Genomic DNA, 19,205 nt, shown 5'->3' with positions numbered 1-19,205 from the left:
CACGTACGCGCTTACGAGCGCACAGTTTTATGCTGTGCTTTGCTTTTTCGGGGGTAGAAAAGCAGAAAAGCGGGCCCAAACACAACACGTACACACACACACACACTAGCTCGCACACGCGGAGAACCACTTTCGGTTTCGATTCTGATTCTCGATTCCGCTGGATTCTGATTCCGATTCTGCCTCTGCTTCGCCTCAGCTCGAACTAAACACGCACACACAACCGGCGGAACGGAGCGGAATCGCACTAAAGTCTCGCTTACGATTTCGCTTACGACCGGCTCGTCGAGGCTCCGACATCAAACTAAAAGTAACATTACAACGAGGCGAAAGAAAGCGGAAACACTGGGCCAGGCAAAGCGACGCGGACGCGGACGGCGGCAGCGCTGCGACGCAAATGACAGTGACAGTGCCCAGGGGCACGCTGGGTATATCGGTTGGGGGGTATCGCACCCCTTTTCCTCGCTTGTGTTTTAGATGGTTTTTAGTTTTTATACTTCGTTAGCGGGCTAATGGCACTCGTTTTTATCCAATCTTTCCTGGTTAACTTAATCGGCAGTTAAGATGGGTATTTTACCTATAAGTTGAGCGGTTAGTTAGTTATACATTTATAATAAATAGAATGTTATTCAATTAACCGATTGCTAATGCTTTTAGCGCTCTTCTTGTTCAATTAATTTTATTTTAATTATTCCCAAGATCATGTTGAGCATTGTCAATGATCCCCCACATTAACTGAGTATCAACTATTCGCATACCAACCAAATGCACGACTGCAGCATTCTTACATGTCTGTATTAGTTCGCTGTGTGTTTGTACGACTGTCTGTATGTTTGTGCGCTGTGTGCCGCTTTGAGGGTGGAAGTTTTTCTACTTCTCTGGAAAATGCGCGTTTATTTGAACGTTCCTTACATTTCGCTGCACCGAGTGTCGGGCATATGACACTGGCCCCAGGCCCCTGCTCCCGAAATCGGCTTGGTCACTTGGCCAGATTGCTGGGCAGAATGTTCATGCGCGATCCGTGCAGGCGAAGTGCAATTTATGCTGGGACTGAGGCCGATACCGAGCTGATCCGAGCCTCATAGCCAGACACGCAGCGAGACGAGCCACGAAATTCGCTGTAAGTTATCAGGATGAAAACCGGTTGGGAGCGAAGCATAAAAACTGGTTTCCAGCGAGAGATGAGCTACTTTTTGTGACCGCCGTCGAGGCAACAACAAATGTATTGACAACGTCGAGCAGGATGACTTTTTGAATATCTGGATTTGGTTTAGGCACAGCAGAAAAGGCCATTAAGATTGCATTTATGTATTTTAATGGTAGGGAATAAATTTATTTGCATAACAAAATTCACGACTTTGGATGCCCTAAGCTATTTGTAGTTTTTTGGAGGGTAAAAGGATAACCTATTTTTAATAAATTTTCTGATAATGGCTACCTTATTGAAGAAATTTTTTTAAATATTACATTATAACTGGGTTTGCAGCAACATTATAGCAATATTGTAGCCTTAAGACTCGAAACAATCATAATGAAATTTTGTATTAACTTGCAAGAAGGGTACTCACAGATCGACGTAGAGTGTCCACAAGAAAAACGCACATACAATGCGCCTTGTATTTTTATTTGGTTTTCCAACTTTTTGGGGTTGTGTGGTATGGCTGTGCACTTATACGTTTACATGTGAATATGTCAGTTTGTAGCGGCGTATGTACGCTGTGTTTTCAAGTATCTATGTTTGGCTATATGCTTGTGTGCATGTATCTGGATCTGTTTGCCCACGGACATGTGTAGACGGAGGGAGAGGAGAGGCCGAGAGAGCAGAGCGTTCTCGAGCGCATTGCTCTCGTTGCATTCAATTCTGCCTCTGCTGTATGTTGTATTAATGAAAGTGAGTCCAGCAGCGAAAGAAAGCAGGCCGTGGAACTAAGACAAGTTCTGTTTTCGATTCCGCTTCTGCCTCTGTTCTCCTGCCTTCTTGCAAGTGTTTTCATGTTTTCCAGACCCACAGCTAGGGGTTCGAGATCGGTAAAATAACTCCCCCTAGGAGTTTCGACCCATTTTTAAATTAGTGATCCGTCTTCATGATGAATTTTGATGACAGATAAGTACTTGTTATATATGTATGTATGTATATCCATATGTACATTCACATAAGCTTAATTAACGGAAATATTTCTATAACCTGGCTAAATAATAATATGTGTATATCATTTTTTTAAACTAAATTTAAGCAAATACTGTTCATAATATTAATTTAGTTTTAATAACTGATGTCAATAATAGCAAAAATAATGTCGCAGGAGACTGGCAAGTCGATTCGACTGCACCTTAATTTTTATGTGTTAATTCACACATACACGTGCACTTGCATAAACGCCTGTGTGTGCATGTCTGTATGTCTTTTCTCATTCTTGTTTTTTCCTGTTGCAGTCTTGTCTTCTACTCGTTTAATACTGAGGGTTGGAGTTTTTTACGTTCTCTCACATTCTCCTTGTTTCGCCTCTCACTCACTTGCTCGTTCTCTCGCCTTCTCTCTTTCTGCCGCGCTTGAACCTTTGAATGCAATGCTTTGTTTAGCTTGATTTTCGAGCAATTGCAACTGTTACATGTGTTATCTAGAATTTATATGCACATTTTCCAATTATGAATTACTGCCGATCGACGGGAGATACAAATATGCTGAGTATCGGATAATAGTTCAAAAACTCGATCACCGGCACTGTAAAATATTTTGATACTCTCACCACACTCATGAGTAAAGAATGTACCTGCAGATACTTCGATATACCGATGTACATATATGTACATACGTATGTACATGCACACAATGTATGTTGATGTTAGGATATTTGTATGTAACTTGTTTCCTTATTCAGCATCCTCTCAAGACCCCCCATTCCATCTCCCTCACACACATTCGACATATAGGGTCCCATACAGCATATACCCGACTTAGAGCCTAGAAAATCCTTTCCTCTGCAAACCCTTTCACCACTTGCAATTATTGAAAATGTCAAGGACCATCAGCGAGCTTAGAATGAAATAAAAATTCGTTTTGTAATGGCGTTTATTGGTTTTTATTAATTATCATGAGCTTTTAGTGGGCTGAAAGGCTTACGGCGAAAAGTCGGAAGTTGGGAGGGGAATTTAATCTATGCTAATTGAAAAGGACAGGCACAGCATTGCAAAATAAGATTAAGTCCACCTTGCACACTTTTCCTAATACACATTTATAAATGTTTATGTTTTGTTTATTTTATAAATAGCCACACATTGTTTGTCGTATATCATATGGATATGATCCTTGGACCAAAAGAGCACCCCCAAAACATAACATTACCGATTGATTACATGTTCAATATTCGTATAAGTTAGATTACGTACATTTGTATGTATAATATTTTGTTTCTTATTATCTGTGCAATATTTGTACACAATGTATTTATAAAAGGTAAGAAATAACGAATGTAGAAAATTAATAGAAACTAAATATCCTACAAAAGAGAGTACCAAAGATCAGCGACTTTAAGTTTAATATCACAAAAATTATTCAAATGAGATGTCACTAAGCGCAAACGAATGAATGAGTCAAGCGGAGGCAGGCATTACAAAATCATAATACAGACTATATAAATATAAATATCAATACTTTTTGTTCATTAGCTATTTGAGTATTCAGGATAGAATATTTAACGCTTGAGTTATGTATATGGAAATATAATTTTCTATTTGTAAATGGAGTATATATTGCCATAGCCACGTTAACCCAGCGCAGCTGATAGCAAAGGCTCCCAGGCCCTATTTGTGTCCATATAGAGTTTATTATACTGCTCGGCCAGAGAGTCACCGTCGTCTAGTATGGTTATTGGAAATAGATCGTTCTGTAAAATTAGAATATTTCGTTATTGCTGAGGAAAGGATTAATAGTTAACGAGAAACATACATTCTTAGACTGCCAAAGCTGCTCTAGCAACCGCAGGAAACGTTGCATTTCCATGCTGCTGGCAAAGAATATAACCAAATCGTCCTGGTTTTCCAATGGTGCCTCCTGGCAGGAGAACTCCAGAATGCACCACCAAGTTTCGCTCCGCGAGGTTATCTTAATGCCAGTCATCTCTTTGATGTCCGCACAAGTTAGTATGGCTAAGCCAGAGTTCTTTCCGTAAACACTGGTCATTCTTTGCGACTTTTCAGGCGATGCTACAATCTCTTTAGGAGCTGCAGCTTCGTTTGTTTGCTTAGTGGGCGTGGAGCTCAAAGAGGAATATGAATGTTGAGTACCACGGGTTGGAGTACTAATGGTGGAACCCATCTAAAATTTCAAGTTTCAATTATTACGAAGCTAGATTTGATAATACAATAAGAACACTTACCAAGCTACTGGTTTCAAAAACACTGAGCACATCCTCCTCAAGCAAGGTTTCTTTATTTTCCTGAACGGCTCCATTGTTATCCGCCTGCTGGCTTATTTTTCGTAGAGGAGCCGAAAAGTCTTCACGCAGGGTTATTAAATGGTTTTCCGTGACGATCAACGTGCATCCAAGGGTTTTGTGCTTCTCCTCTTGAACCAGAAGCTAAACACAACAAAAAGTTAAAACAAATCTACTAATATTAATTGTCTACTTACGCCACTGGCTGATTGCAAAAGAGCCTGAAGCCACTCGGAGGCCACATACTCGTCGGGCGCAGCCATTTGCAGGACTTCGCCCTTCAGCGTTATCTCGAAGCAGTGGGGGCGCTCTGATTTCACAGTTCGCCGAGCGCCCTGACACTCGGCGAGGGCCATGGCCCAGCTGGGAAGCCTTTGGGTGGAATCGTTGAACATATACAATACGCCAGCTCTAAGAAATGAACACATATTAAATTGAATTCCTCCAAATACAGAGTTACGTACTTCAGTAAAAAGTATCCTGGTTGCCAAAATATTCTGTTCGCTGCTGAAGTGCTGATCGTCTGCCTAAGTCGTCGATGCATGAGGAATCCCTTCATTGAAGGTCCAAGCAGTTCGCTTGGCGATTCGACTCTCATTGACCCTCCAGCTGGCACATTAACCACTGCATAGAACATCCAATGTTCTGCTCCGCCAACACAGCTGTTGGCACGCACAAAAGCCTGTAGTGGAGCCAAATGTTCTAGAGTCAGCTGACCAACTGCAGGCAGAGTGGATCCACTGCGTCGGGCACACAACTCCAGGTTAGCCACCAGGGATCCGGCTGGATACGGTCCACCTGCGAGCAGGACCTGCTGCATGTCTCGATTGCTGTTGCTGAGCAAAACTGTGTTGCCAAAAGGACCCATCTGAAAAAAATGTGGTATACACTAACATATCAAAGCAAAGTCATCCATTAGCATTTACCAGTATGACATCCAAGTCCTTGTAGGCCAAAACAAACTTGACACACAGACTATTTCGATCCATATTCACCACATACAGAGTTTTATCAGTGAGTAGGACAAGTACAGGTGTCATGATGCCATCTACACTGTAGCCTGTATACAGTTTGAAAGCCTGAAATGATAAGTTTTTATACTTGATTGCTATTTGCTACACAATCACAATCTACCTTCATTAGCTGCTCATTTGATTGTTTCATATTGAGCAAGGACTTTCCTTTGAATACATCAATTGAGATCTCCCCAATGCCAAGTTCGAAATTGGACAAGTTGCCTTGGAAATCGTTATCCAAACTAATGGCTAGTTCCCGTCGCGGCGAATTCGTTCCACACATCTCAATCTCCATGGCAATCTCAGCATTTAAGTCATCTATCAACTCGTAGTTCTTTGGCCGCGCACCCTTCACATACAGATCAGAACCTGCATGCCTCTGTTCGGTTCGCAATTTATCGGCAAAGAAATTGTTCTTGCGTATGGAGGTCTCCATTATTTTCTTCTGTGTGACATTGCGAAGGAACCGATTTATAAGTGAAGTTTTGGCCGCCGGAGCGGGCGGCTTCAGCAAGTGAGCATAGTCCACGTCTGTGTAGTCTACGATGACCAAATCACTGTCCATTGAGCGCGCATTAGTTGTATCTGTAGTGGTTATAGTTAGTATGTCGTCGAACTCTTCGCTGAGAATAGTGCTCTTCGAGTCACGACCGCTGCCTCCTGGTCCTCCGCGTCCAGCGGCTAGGTAGGCACTGGGGCTATGGAGGCTCCGGCTTTGGTGAGGATGCTGTTGGTCGTAGTAACGGGGCGGCTGTAGGGGTTGTCCACGCTTCTTGAGCGGCGAAGGAAGGTGTCGAGACTGACGCTCCGCGTTGCCCAGCTGCGGATTCATTGCGATTTGATGGTTGCTGCTGGTGTTTGTGTTCGAACTAGGTTCGGATATGGTGGATGAGGAAAAGTTCCGCTGAAGCTTGCCTGCGGCTGGTGCTTGTTGCTGCGGCTTCGCGATTTTTGAAGCTATATTAGCATAATGAAATGCGTTAGTCATCGGGGAAAATATTAATTTAAAGGAATATTATTTGCTCACCAAAATAGTTATCTGTGACTGCCTGCTCGTCCTTTGCAACTGGTGTTGCAGCGGTACTTGTGCTGTCTTTGAAGCTTCGAAAGAAATTACTAAACGTCTTGGCAATGGGAGCATCCAAAAATGATTTCTTAATTTGACTAGCGGCCGGCTCTGCGATGGGAGTGTTTTGCTCGAGCAGACTGGCTACACTGGTGTGCTGAATACCGGATGAGAGTTCGGATTGCAGATCCCCCGTCTCGTAGGATACTCCGGTGTGCTCGAAAACAGTGCTCTCACAATTAATTATAAACTTGCTGCGGAACTCGCCCTGTGCACTGCCCATTGGCACTGTTTCCTTATCGAATTCCTCTTGGCGATGCAACATCAGTGACTGTTTTGACTCCATCGGCGAGGCTTCCGTGGAGCTGGCACCATCGTCTTCGTTCTTATGCCGCAATTGCTCATCAACGTTGTGCACGAATTTCTTAACTGGTTGTGCCTGCTTGCTGCCGTCGAGGCTCTTACTGAGGAATGGTTTAGATTTAAGAGGTGGTGACTCGGCCAGCGGCCGCGATTTGTGCTCTGGTGTCTGCTCCAGCTCAGGAACGCACTCCACCACCGCCTGCAGGTCCTCGGAGCCCTCGGGAACTCCGCGCTCCGGCAATGGCATGGTAAAGATGCTCTTTAGCGATCCAAATATCATCTTGCTACTGTTGTCGAGCAGCTGGTGCTTAATGTCGTGAACGTTAAACTTTTTCATTCGCCCATTGAGATCCTGTTCGAGAATGACATTTGTATGTAGCTTAGTTTTCTTTAAGCAGCTGGACTTCGGCTTCTTCTCCTTATTCCATACGGACTTGACTTTGGGACTGTCAGCATCTCCGATATTGGGCTCTGAATAGTAGCAATTGTCACCTATTTGTGGGATAAAATTTAATGTAATATGTATCTCTAACGGTTTAAGCGGAATGTTATGTCTTACCGATGAGGTTGTTGTTAGCATTGCTCATACCAATGCAATCACAGGAGCTACTCTTAGCCTGCTCATACTGCTTGCGATTCGCATTGGAGTTTTTATCCTGTTCGTCGGAATCCAAACTTGAGTTGGAGCTGCTGCACACGCATTTGTAAAGTTGGGGTTGCTCCTCCTGTTTTTGGGTCGCAGGGCCGTACTCAAAGACACCTGAGGTGTCATAGTGCAGACCAGGCGCTTCGTCCGTGTCAAAAATGTTGTCGTAGTCCAGCACATCCGAGCAGGCATTTCGGTAGACCAGATGTCGCTTTCGCCTGGCGCCTCCTCCGCCGGTAGCCTCCTCGCCATCGTCTTCCCTGCCAGCAGAACTGATTTCATTAGGTCCCTCCGGACGTTCCCGATCCGGACACCAGGAATATCGTCCTGGAGCGCCAGCCACGCCCGCTGAGTTAGCGAAGGCCAACTTCCGTCCGTTCTTGTAGGTGATAAAGCCATGCTCAATGTGAATGTTGTCGGTACGAGTGTTCTTCAGTATGTCCTCGTGGAAGGACACTCGCTTTTTGGGAGTTTTGGAGGCGGACGAAGCTTTGTGCACTTTACGACGGTATACAATCTTCTCTGTGGTGTCGAACGTAGAGCACTCGCTAATGGTCATAGACTCATCCGGCGCTGCAGTCACATTGGAGTTGGGATCCACCAAAGGGAGGGGCATCGGTCTCACGCTTTCCTCGTAGGAGCAAATGGACTCCACCATCACATCGCTGTTTTCCGAGTCCAGGAGTTGTACTCCCGAATCGCTGGGCGTGGTGTCCTCCATGGTGCTGCTGTTCAAGCTGGAGCTCATCTTGTCCATGCCCAGATTGTTGTTGGCCTTGGGCAACAGAGGGGATTCCATGGTCGTTTCGATTTTCGCACTTGTCAAGAGTTATCTACGCAGTAATTTTCGTCTATTAACCTATGGAAAATTGTAGAAGTCGGTAAACCATTATTTGTGTATCTCGGCGTTCTTGCTATTAATCAATATCCACAAGTTGCACAATGCGCCGCAGCGAAATCGCGCCACTGCACAAAGGAAAATGACCCCTGACCCAGCACCCCCTTGAAAAATCGCACCGGGATTAAATTCACAAACCGCTGCTTCTGTCACTCACCTGCGATTGTATCGCAGGATTCCATGTTACTTTCAATCTGGCTGGTTAACGTTTCCCTTTACTGGTGCTTTTAGGGGATTTATGTGCAGATTATCGCCACTTGTGCATTTTAGAAATGCCAAAAAAAAAACGTCTTGGCAAGTGAAACAATCAATATTTTGACCTCATAGAGTTGCCAGTTTCGCGAACAGCTGATTGCGCGCCAGAGCTGCCAGATAAGAGAAGTGGTTGGCAACGCGGGCCGTTACACCAAAGGGAAGTTCCGGTTTTCAAATATTATTTTGGTAAACTTAAAAATGCAACATTTGTTGAACACTTTATGTAAAATGTTTCATGAAGGGTTTATCCAATTTCATCCAAATCCAAACTCTATTTTAAATTGTATTCGGCTTTTATTTAAAATATAGTACAGCATGTATTTGTATTTTAAGAAAATTGTAATTTGAACTTAAGAGCAAACCCAGAACAGTTTGTGAAAACGTTCTTCGAAAGCAAATGCCGGAACTGGCCGATAAAACCATCTTTGACATCGACAGTTAGCGCCCAGTTCGCTTGTTTCGCGCAGTCAAACGGTTGTTCATATTTCGCAGATATTATTCTCAATTACAGAGTGAACATTTAAATTAATGCCCTTGTCAGTCGGTGCGCACATCATTTCCTCTTTGCCATTTCGCTAGCCGGGGTCAGTTGTCAATTTGAAAAGTAGTGTAGTGTGGGCGAATGCCAATGAAAGCGAATGAAACCTTAGAAATCAATTTATCACACTTTGCAGCACATCACAATCGTCGCGATAACTCTGCCGTTTGTTTATTGGTTTTTGCAGCGCGACGAGTAAAATATAATTCCTCGCTTACTAATCCTCCGAGCAAGTTCATTTTCAAGCGCACCCAGAGATGAGCTACTTTGGGAACTGACATGGACTGCGGAGCAATGAGTGCCATAGGAACCATATCAAAGCCGAAGGTAGTGTGTTCATAATGCAAAGCCCAACTAGCAAATTGGTAGAATTCAGGTGCCTGATTGCGTTGGCAATATATTTGCACGCGCTGGAGCAATCGATCCAGCAGTGCCATTGTGTTCATGGTTACAGGTGAGTCCGAGTGCGTTTGCCCAGTTTCATCAGATTTACGCCACAGTGCTGTTCTGTTCCACATATGCAGAAACAACACGGAGAGCGCCGAGCTGGTCTCCCACTACGAGTCGAGTCTTTCGCTCCCGGATATTCTGCCCATTCCCTCAAAGACGTACGACAAGAACCGGGCTCCCAAGCTCCTTGGGCAGCCCACAGTAGTCTACTTCCATGTCACGGTCCTCTCCCTGGACTCCATTAACGAGGAGTCTATGGTCAGTAGATGTGTTCATCTTTTCAATACTCATCAGTAAGCACTAATTGCTTTATCATGCTCCTTTAGACCTATGTGACGGACATCTTCCTTGCACAAAGCTGGCGTGATCCTCGCCTGCGGTTGCCTGAGAACATGAGTGAGCAGTATCGCATATTGGATGTCGATTGGTTGCACAGCATCTGGCGTCCCGATTGCTTCTTCAAGAACGCCAAGAAGGTCACCTTCCATGAGATGAGCATTCCGAATCACTATCTCTGGTTGTACCACGACAAAACGCTGCTCTATATGTCCAAACTCACGTTGGTTCTGTCGTGCGCCATGAAGTTTGAGTCCTATCCACATGACACGCAAATCTGCTCCATGATGATCGAGAGTTGTAGGTGGAAATGTAATGGTTATCCACACCCTGCAAATCCCGTATCGCTTGGAACTTTCCATTCCGCTTCTTGAATTACAAATAATCTGTGTTGATAGAGTCCAGTTTAGTGCCGGAAGTAATCGAGTTTTGATTGGCAGTATCCCATACGGTGGAAGATTTGGTTTTCATTTGGAACATGACCGACCCACTTGTGGTTAATACGGAGATTGAGTTGCCGCAGCTAGACATATCAAACAACTACACAACCGACTGTACTATAGAGTACTCAACAGGTAAGACTAAACTATTTAAACGCATCTTTAAAAATATAATTAATATTTATTTTACGTTCAGGTAACTTCACCTGCCTGGCCATTGTGTTCAACCTGCGCCGACGCCTGGGTTACCATTTGTTCCACACTTACATCCCCTCGGCTCTGATTGTGGTCATGTCTTGGATATCGTTTTGGATAAAACCAGAAGCGATACCCGCCCGTGTAACTCTGGGAGTGACCTCACTGCTGACCCTGGCCACCCAGAATACCCAGTCGCAACAATCGCTGCCGCCGGTTTCGTATGTCAAGGCTATAGACGTCTGGATGTCGTCCTGTTCGGTGTTTGTATTCCTTTCTCTAATGGAATTTGCGGTGGTCAATAACTTCATGGGGCCAGTGGCCACGAAGGCAATGAAGGGGTATTCGGACGAGAACATCAGTGATCTGGACGACCTAAAGGTGAGTTGGAAGAAATATGATGGGGTATATTGCCCAAGCTGACGATTCCTAGTCTGCACTACAGCATCATCGGGAATCGATTATTGAGCCCCAGTACGACACTTTCTGCCATGGCCACGCCACAGCCATTTATATAGACAAATTCTCGCGCTTTTTCTTCCCGTTTTCGTTCTTTATACTCAATATTGTCTACTGGACAACGTTCCTATGATGGATGGAAAAGAATCTCCGAAGGAATAGAGCGTAAACAATAATAATACCAAGCGCATTTGTTTAAAAATGTATATTATCGTTTGTAAGCCACAAATAATTGCATTAAAGTATGTATTATATATTGATTACCATGTAGTGTATAAATAAAGGAAAGCGTTTAATAATAGGGTTTAGTTTAAAGGAAGCAATCAAGAAATGCATTTCAATTGCGCAACAAAGGTGGAATATTCTTTGGTAAATTCACTATAAACCTATATAGTTTAGGCATAAGGATATATGTATATATATAAAAAATTATATCAAAAAACTTGCGGGCGTGGCTTTTCCATTTTATCGTTAATTTATCATAGTCTGATTTTTGTTTGTTTATATAATCACATAATTTTATAGTTTCTTTACATTCACATTTACAAATGGATTTCATTGTTTAACTAAAGTTTCGCTTGTTGCTTGGCATAATTGTTGCTAACATTTATGTTAATGGGTGCGAGCGATTTCTCAAATCAATTAAGGGAATTCTAAAGTGATAGTTTAGCTATGATATGATGGCAGCGCCACAGATTCAAAATATTAATACGTAGAACTGGAAACATACTGATTTATCCTATAACAAAACTTCAGATCGCCGAACAAAACAGAAAGGAAATTTAACGAATTTCAGGGTGTGAAAAAAGCTTCGTTTTGCATTGTCTGTCTATTGCAAACATGCCTGCAACTTTTCGATCCATTCCTGTGCCAGATTTGCATTGATTGCGTAGAAATTATAGATGCGCTTGGATGTTTTAAGCTAAAAAAAACAATGATTATAAATAGGTCATTGAGCTCGTATTTGTCTATTGTACTCACATCAAAAAATCCCTTTTCATCTACGCCCTTGGCGCCAATTTGTGCAGGTTGTGCGGCAGTTACAGATTGGACTTCAGCCAGTTCTGAAAAAGAAGTTAAGCAATTACTACAAAGTTCTTAAAGCCATAATAAATGTATTTACCAATGATGCCCTTCGGAGCGGTATCTTCGGAGGTGTCATAGTAACGAAGTTGATGCTTAATAGAGTCCAACACGAACCATCGCTGTTTCCAGCCCTTGAGCAAGGCGCCACGTTTGTACAAATGTCTAAATGATGGTATAAAATATGAAGGATAAGTGTTTAGAAAATGTTCATAATATTTTCCTTAATTTGCCACACAAAACTCACCCCTCATGTGTTCGATTTTCGGCAACGTTACTGCTAAACTGGTTATAGAAGTGATGGCTTGAGGTGCGCGCCGTTGTGGCCGCGCTGGAAGCGATGCTTGCCGTGTCGCCCTGCGACATGTTCACATTCGGCGGTCCAACAGCTCCATCTATGGCCTTGTACTTTGTGCAGTTCTTCATTGAGAGCTCCGTGCACTTCTCGTGATAGGAGTTTCCGCAGTCCATGCACCGGTAGCCAACCGGTCCCCAGAGCAGCTTGGTGCAGTGATTACAGTTGGTGGGCGTGGTGTATGGATGCTTCTCGAAACGATGCGGGTGGAAGTACTTGTCCTGGTAACCTGCCAGACGACCCTTCATGATGATCTCTAGTGTAGAACGTTTGTGCTGATGCGTCTGCACGAAGATGTTTCCCAGCGATGTATTCCGAGCAACTGGCTCCAGTTGGGGCACTTCCAAGCTATTCCACACCTGCAGCCACTTTTGGGGAAGGTGGCCTCGCTCCGTCTCCGCTTGCTTCACCTCGCTTAGTAGGCAAACGTAGGCATTGGGATTACACTTCTCCATGTTGTCGTATCCGGCGGTAATGACCATGCGTTTTCCCTTCGTCTCGGACAGATCGATTTCGTCGTCCACAGTAGTCACTTCTAAATCGTACGGCGCTCCCTGAGCCAGCTCTTCGTTGGTATAATAACACCATAGATCCAAAGCAGCCACATTATTTTGCGGTCGCAGAGTCATGCTTTTATCTCCCGAATAGAGAAAATTATAAAATATGGGCGTCTTGTTATGCTGCCGTTCGATATAATCGAAGATAGAGTGACCAATGCGATTAAGGGGAGCGGGTGTCCTTTGACTCCTGATATCCAGAGGGTACACGCTGCACTCATCGTCTGATCCATTGGCCGCCATACCACCGGCTCCAAACATATGCTTTGCATTCAGCGATCCTCGTTTGTCCTCCATCGCAGCAATACCCGAATCCGATCGCTCAAGTTCACAGTCAAAAAGGAAGGTGCGGAACCGGCACGACACTGAGTGATATGCCAGGAATCTCAAATAGAAATCATTAAATTCGAAGGCCATGGGAAACTGGCGTTGCAGTTGATGTACTACATCGAGGAACTGCAGAAAGGTGGGTGCAAACGCAATATTTGTGTTTGCATGCGACGGCTTGAGGTTACTGCGATGCGCAAAGCGGTGACCAAAAGCCAACCACTCCTTCTCAACCAGCACACGAAAACCGTCCAGACTTCGGTAGTAGGGATCCAAGCACAGCTGGGCTATTGAACTGAGCTGGGCGGTCACATCGGAGCCATCTTCCAGAGATAGCATCACGCTGCTCTCCTGCAAATCGATCAGGTCAACCACGGCACCAGACAACTGCATCAGTGAGGAGATCTGTTGCAGCCAGTCTGACTGCTCCACCATCTTGGCAAAGCTCTGTCCATCGGCCTCGTTGGTATTATGCGATGGCATGCAGGCGCGTATCAATTTTTTGAAGGCTGGTCTCGATTGCCTGATGTCGGGATAGTCCACGGGAATGAAGTCCGCGCAAAAATCAACATTCATGTTGGACTTGGCTTGGGATTTCTCTCCTATAAATGTAAAATTAAATGTAACAATATGCCACTTTAAAAGAAGAATCCAATTATGCTTACCCAATGCGTAAAGCCGCATCTTGCGGAAGGGATGTGCCGATGAGTTTTTGGGATTTCCCTTCATTGTTCCGCTTTTACCTCCTTGACTGGACTTGTTGCCATCACTAATATCCAGGTTGTTCTTATGTTTGCGCGACAATTCCGGAGTAAGAGGCTGTCGATCGTCGGAGGAGCTGTGGCCCATCAACGAGCTCATCGAGAGATTCATGCCCGAATACTGATTGAGTGCCAGGGGCGTTAGCTTAGGCATCGTGTTGATCAGAGCTAGGAAGTATTTATCCTGCTCGGGATAATGCGTGACATCGTGATGGGCGTTCGTGGTGCTCCCCGTGGTGTTTTTTAGCATTCCAATGACCGATTTGCTATTGGGTTGACCACCTCGAATGAGCAGCGCTCCGTTCGCATGCCGCCATGTGGGCAGTGGAATGCGCTGGCCCTTGAAGCACCGACCCAAATGCATTATTGCCGCGTCACTGCACTGCACAGGGGCCACAATTATAGCCGGATAGGAGCGGCAGGTGGCGTAGCTGGTATTGGCATTGCTTATACGGAAACCACGCTGTGATTCCGCATCGAACCCGAGCCGCTTCCAGTCCTGCACATAGCTTCTCTCCCGCATACGTTCGACATCTTTTGTGGTTAGCAATCTGGGCATGGCATTGTTTTGGGTTTCAAACTCATCTCCATCTTCCAGCTCATCGTCGATGGACTGTGTTTCCTGCGCATCTGCACTTCCGTAATCATAATCAGAAACCAATTTGCGCTTGGTCTGCTGCTTCTGCTTGAATCCAGCCTTTTTGGCCCCGCGGAGCAGCGTTTTTTTGGCAAATCCCTTTAAAGTCGAATATTTTTCCTTCGTTTTCAACGGAGCCACGCCCTGGAGCATTGTGCCGTATGATTGAAAAGCGAAGTACTCAAACTCATCAAACGGATGCCTCGCTTTGCTCAATATCTTTCTAAAGCTCTCAATCTGCTCGGGAGTTACTTCCGGATCAAAAGCGACCTTGATCAGTTGAAAGCTGCTGGAACGCAGCTGCAGTCCTTCTGTCAGCGTTTGATCCAGATGAGCCAGGTACAGCACGGATATCTTTTTCTCCTTTAGCAGGGAGGCAATCGGAAAAGTGCGAACAATCACCTGCTCGCAAAAGAAGGGATCGCAAGGTGAACCCTTGAAAATCACACGGTAGTTGGTGAGGAAAAGAGCTCCCTCGGCGGGTATCAGGCACTGGGTTTCATCTTCGCGTCCATCCGGCATAAGAAAGCAACGCAGGTGGTCGGTCACCAGGTCCTCTCCTGGCAGCAGGCATGGCGTTTGAATTTTGGGCTTCTGCACGTGCGGATGACGCTTAGCCTCCAGATAAACCGGTTCCAGGGACTCGATGTGCATATGCACAACACCCGGTACCATGTCATGCAAATTGCGTATATGCTCGGAGGTCACTCCACCTTCGGTACAAACGCAGTCAATGAAGCGTGAAATGGTTTTCCCAACCGTGACACCTATTTCCAAAGCATTGTTCTCCTCGAATCCTTCGTCGGAATGTTCGCTTAGGCTGTGTGAGCCCATAATACTGTAATATAAAAATCGAAATGCATATATAAATATAAAATCGGTGTTAGAAACTTATCTCGTATTACCTATTGGAAACACTGTGATTTTCCTCTAGACGAAACGCCGGTTTCGGCTTACTGGCTGCATCCACATTTACATCCAGTGGAACCAGCAGGGAAACCATACGGTTAGCAAAGTGAATCGCCTGGCTGTACAACGTTGACTCCTCCGACTTGGCCAGCTCGGCTTTTTTCTCCTCCTCGATGCTTGGACTTTTGCGCAACTGCTCGGCTGTAATTTCAAGCGCCGTGGGCTCCTCTAGAGGAACTTCGTCCAGCACACAGTTGGCCTCCTTTTGATGCTCGTTCTGACGTCTGTGAAGCAGATACAATGCCTTTATTTGACCTTGGACATCCTGGAAGAACGTAGACTCCCAAAACTGCAAATTTTTCCAGATGGCGTGATCCTGTATCTCTGTGTACGCAAATTGCACAACTCCAGTCGAGAGCTTACGGCAGAAGATTGTGGACATGGGCAGCAGAGCCGCAGCCACTGTGTACTCATCAATCCCGGATGATTTTTGCAGCGCCTTGTTCATGAATCGCACAACTAACTCAAACTGTTGATGGTCCAGCACTGCCTTATTGCCGTGCACATATCCAAAGAACTCGCGGCACAAGATCAAGCGCGCATCCCGGTGCATCAGGGTGCGCATCACAGCCGGCAGCAGTTTTCGGGCATCTGTAATCCGATTCTCAAAGATGTATGACACACAGATCCGCAGCACCTCCAGTCGCCGGGCCGAGTTTTGGACATTGGGGCGCACATCCAATGCCTCGGGTAACCTGGGTCCCATCGGAATGATGCGGTGCTGATTGCGTGTTACATGAAATCGTTGTGGCACTCCGTTCTTGCGTATTCCTTCCTGTATGATAAGCTCGACCTTTTCCGAACTTATGCGCGGAAAAGCTGGTTGATGAATACGCTGGAATGCGCCCTCCGGCGGACGCAGTACCTTTTGGGCATAGTTGATGTGAGCCAGAGTGCCCTCATTTTCATATAGCACTCGTCCCAATTCCTGGATATGTGTGAGTATCTGATAGGAGGATAAAAATGTATATTAAAATATCCCTTGAATCTTTGAATTCTACTTACGAGATTTCGATTCTGCGCCTCCGATTTCAGCAGTTCGTTCATTGAGCTGTAGAGCTCATCCCAGGCATCGGAGGATCGCCAGGGAGGGCCTCGTTCGTTGACAAACGTCGTGAAAAACATGCTGTCCAGGACCCTAAACAGGAATTCGCTCTCTATCATATCGCGGGCGCCGAGAAATCCTGCCTTGTGGAAGGTGATCACCGGCTTTGGGTGGATCCGAATGATAGTCAGGCAGGAGCGATATCCCTGCAGTAGCTGAGCGAAAAGGCGCATGAATATGGCGCGAAGTTCCTTATCAATCTGGGCGTCAGTCTTGGCAATAGCTGAAGGCCGCTCTAATGTGGGAAACGCCAGATCGGCCTGCGCCAGGTTTGGAAACAGGATCATGCTGAGCAAGTCCTGGGTCTGTTCCCACAGCGGTGAGGGAAGAATAGGAACAGGCGGCGTCAGCGACTCGGGAATGGTAACGAGGCCGCCATCCAAATCCACCACAATAACATCCAGTAGATCCGTAATCTCAGTTTGCAGTGAGCTATGTATGCCCATAATAAATGGCGTGGGTGTGGACAGCACTTCCGTGAGTGGCGCCGGCAGAATTGGTATATAAACATGAGTATACCGAAAGGGATACATCAATGCCACCAAAGCTCTGCAGCTGTCCGTCAAGTGCCAATAGCACTTAGAAAGAAACAGAATCTTGTTCTCTGTCATCACGGCGCAAAGCAGTATCAGCACATTCTTGATGCCCAGTTGCTTAAATAGGAAGTGAACTCCACTTCCGGTTGTGGGCAGGGAGGAGCTCTGCGGTGGCTGGAGCGACTGCTTGTCTCCTGCTCCTATGGAGAAGCGCACCTGCGGTCCACCCGCTGGAGGAACTTGGATGCAGCCCAGAATGTTTCCTATGAGTGTCTCCAATCCATACGCCAAGTTCTCAATATACACCGTGTAGATGGTGCCGAGACAATTCTGCAAATTAAGATAATGGCTTAATTTAGTATCTAAGGTCTGAGTTTTAAACTCACTTTAAAGGTCTCGGCACAGTCCAAACGTGATATGAGCACCAGACACTTTGGTGCATACATGACGCTGTGGTGCGTAATGGAAGCCGGCGTGGATGTGGCCGTGATGCCATCCGTCGAGGAGGGTGTGGCTCCCAGCAGCCTGCTGCTCCCGATGGTCTCATCCTCGTCGTCGACGCTGCGCGTCTGCGTGATGGCCACCGTCTCATGGAAGCTGAGGCAGGCGCAGTAGTGCTTGTTCGCATCGATGTCCGTCAGTACAGAGACGAAGAACTTGGGCTCCTGCTTCTCGTACGATAAACTCCAGCCGAGCGGCTGGCAGAACTGTCGGAACGATAAGTTAAAATTCAGATATGCTTTGAATTAAGTGTGGAATGTTGCAAGCGCACCCATTCAATGCCCTCGATAAACGGAGTGTCCGGCCAATCTTTCTCGGGAAAGCGCTGAACGATCTTGCCGCATGTCGGCTGGCCGCCTACATTGCTGGCAGTTTCTGGGAAAAGGGAAATGGTAGAAAGTGCGGGAATTGCTAATTATGTGAATGTACTCACTTTCCTTATCGCTGTCGTAGCCGACTATTACGAAGTAATCAGCGAGCCGGGACATCTTTCCCACCACATTGCCGGCCAGTCGCTTAGGATCCTACGGCTCTTTACTAGCCAAATCTAGGGGAACAAAGAGTTGAAGATGTTTTATTTTGATTTTTTTGTTTTTGTTCTGTTGCGTTCTTGTAGTAGGGGACAGCGGCAGATGGCTTCTATTCGCCAGTGCCGTCATCCAATTTGATATGCTAATTAGGCTCCGTCTCTGCGCTCGGCATAAATGATTAGCTCCACGGCGATCGAGGGGCCGAATTGTTATTGTATTGTCCATAGCGCCCGGAGGCGTTTTTCAGGCTTTACGAGTCTTGGTCTTCACTCTTTTTTTTTTCTTTAACCACACCCCGCCACGCAAAGTGGGATAGTTCGCCGGGAATCGGACTGGCCATTCTATATATATATATCCGCGCACACACCTCGCAGCCGGCTGCAGCCGAAATCCCCGCTAACTGCCAGCAAATCTCAAAGAATTCGGGGCTATAATTATTATTTTTAAGTTCGCATAGAAAAAGATAGATGCAATACACAATAATTTTCACGAGTTATCCAACACTTTTCGCATCAGCTGATAGAATGTGTCGATATTTGATTGGCGCTTTGAATGTATCGATAGTTTCGTACTGCGCTACAAATTAATCGGCGCGAGCTTAAAAGATCAATTGAAAAATGGCAGAAGGAATTTCGACTTAGTCTTAAATATTCAATAAAGAATTTTGGGAAAATTAATACAATTAATCTGTTGGAAAAATAGGGGACTTGTATACCACATTCTTACTCCCCAGAATCTGAATAAAAATT

The 19,205-nt window shown here is 45.5% G+C and overlaps 3 protein-coding genes and 1 long non-coding RNA gene across 6 annotated transcripts; 1 reads left to right on the top strand and 3 right to left on the bottom strand.

Annotated features, from left to right (window-relative positions):
- Window positions 1-142: 142 nt before the first annotated feature.
- LOC117142404 lies at window positions 143-1,074 on the bottom strand. Of its 2 annotated transcripts, none has more exons than XR_004459560.1 (2): window positions 759-1,074; window positions 143-577 (listed from the first exon to the last, which is right to left on the bottom strand). It is a non-coding gene; the product is annotated as an uncharacterized LOC117142404 (long non-coding RNA). The 2 variants fall into 2 exon arrangements; XR_004459559.1 differs by having other exon boundaries at window positions 789-1,073.
- A 1,987-nt stretch (window positions 1,075-3,061) lies between these two features.
- LOC117145657 lies at window positions 3,062-8,688 on the bottom strand. The gene is made up of 10 exons (XM_033311388.1): window positions 8,580-8,688; window positions 7,438-8,383; window positions 6,477-7,370; window positions 5,568-6,406; window positions 5,360-5,512; window positions 4,898-5,301; window positions 4,631-4,844; window positions 4,377-4,577; window positions 3,947-4,315; window positions 3,062-3,884 (listed from the first exon to the last, which is right to left on the bottom strand). Exons 2-10 carry the CDS (start codon window positions 8,321-8,323, stop codon window positions 3,765-3,767), a joined length of 4,080 nt encoding a protein of 1,359 aa, XP_033167279.1. The 5' UTR covers window positions 8,324-8,383; window positions 8,580-8,688; the 3' UTR covers window positions 3,062-3,764.
- A 29-nt stretch (window positions 8,689-8,717) lies between these two features.
- LOC117145658 (glycine receptor subunit alpha-4) lies at window positions 8,718-11,314 on the top strand. 2 transcript variants are annotated; one of them, XM_033311389.1, is made up of 7 exons: window positions 8,718-9,261; window positions 9,403-9,669; window positions 9,740-9,923; window positions 9,992-10,301; window positions 10,442-10,576; window positions 10,638-11,017; window positions 11,070-11,314. In XM_033311389.1, exons 2-7 carry the CDS (start codon window positions 9,557-9,559, stop codon window positions 11,226-11,228), a joined length of 1,281 nt encoding a protein of 426 aa, XP_033167280.1. In that variant the 5' UTR covers window positions 8,718-9,261; window positions 9,403-9,556; the 3' UTR covers window positions 11,229-11,314. The 2 variants fall into 2 exon arrangements, with proteins under 2 accessions (XP_033167280.1, XP_033167281.1); XM_033311390.1 differs by having other exon boundaries at window positions 8,718-9,669; window positions 11,082-11,314.
- A 54-nt stretch (window positions 11,315-11,368) lies between these two features.
- Window positions 11,369-18,944, bottom strand: LOC117145656 (myotubularin-related protein 13). The gene is made up of 11 exons (XM_033311386.1): window positions 18,824-18,944; window positions 18,360-18,473; window positions 18,198-18,301; window positions 17,812-18,132; window positions 16,790-17,755; window positions 15,721-16,730; window positions 14,083-15,653; window positions 12,426-14,019; window positions 12,219-12,343; window positions 12,077-12,159; window positions 11,369-12,017 (listed from the first exon to the last, which is right to left on the bottom strand). Exons 2-11 carry the CDS (start codon window positions 18,412-18,414, stop codon window positions 11,925-11,927), a joined length of 5,922 nt encoding a protein of 1,973 aa, XP_033167277.1. The 5' UTR covers window positions 18,415-18,473; window positions 18,824-18,944; the 3' UTR covers window positions 11,369-11,924.
- Between the last annotated feature and the right edge of the window lie 261 nt (window positions 18,945-19,205).

The sequence above is a fragment of the Drosophila mauritiana genome, chromosome 3R, assembly GCF_004382145.1.
Source record: "Drosophila mauritiana strain mau12 chromosome 3R, ASM438214v1, whole genome shotgun sequence".
Lineage (NCBI taxonomy): Eukaryota > Metazoa > Arthropoda > Insecta > Diptera > Drosophilidae > Drosophila > Drosophila mauritiana.
The sequence above is the reverse complement of the archived record's forward strand: the minus strand, read 5'-3'. Positions and strand labels throughout refer to the sequence as shown.

Bases quoted from the DNA above. Each gene is read 5' to 3' on its own strand.
- LOC117145656 (XM_033311386.1), bottom strand. From the start codon at position 18,414: ATGTCCCGGCTCGCTGATTACTTCGTAATAGTCGGCTACGACAGCGAT. The intron at 15,654-15,720 runs GTAATACGAGAT...TTTATATTACAG, and splicing joins AATCACAGTGTTTCCAATAG to TATTATGGGCTCACACAGCC. The intron at 14,020-14,082 runs GTAAGCATAATT...TTACATTTATAG, and splicing joins GATGCGGCTTTACGCATTGG to GAGAGAAATCCCAAGCCAAG.
- LOC117145657 (XM_033311388.1), bottom strand. From the start codon at position 8,323: ATGGAATCCCCTCTGTTGCCCAAGGCCAACAACAATCTGGGCATGGAC. The intron at 5,302-5,359 runs GTAAATGCTAAT...CATTTTTTTCAG, and splicing joins AGGACTTGGATGTCATACTG to ATGGGTCCTTTTGGCAACAC. The intron at 4,316-4,376 runs GTAAGTGTTCTT...TTGAAATTTTAG, and splicing joins TTTTTGAAACCAGTAGCTTG to ATGGGTTCCACCATTAGTAC.
- LOC117145658 (XM_033311389.1), top strand. From the start codon at position 9,557: ATGCAAAGCCCAACTAGCAAATTGGTAGAATTCAGGTGCCTGATTGCG. The intron at 9,924-9,991 runs GTCAGTAGATGT...ATGCTCCTTTAG, and splicing joins CCATTAACGAGGAGTCTATG to ACCTATGTGACGGACATCTT. The intron at 10,302-10,441 runs GTAGGTGGAAAT...TTTGATTGGCAG, and splicing joins CTCCATGATGATCGAGAGTT to TATCCCATACGGTGGAAGAT.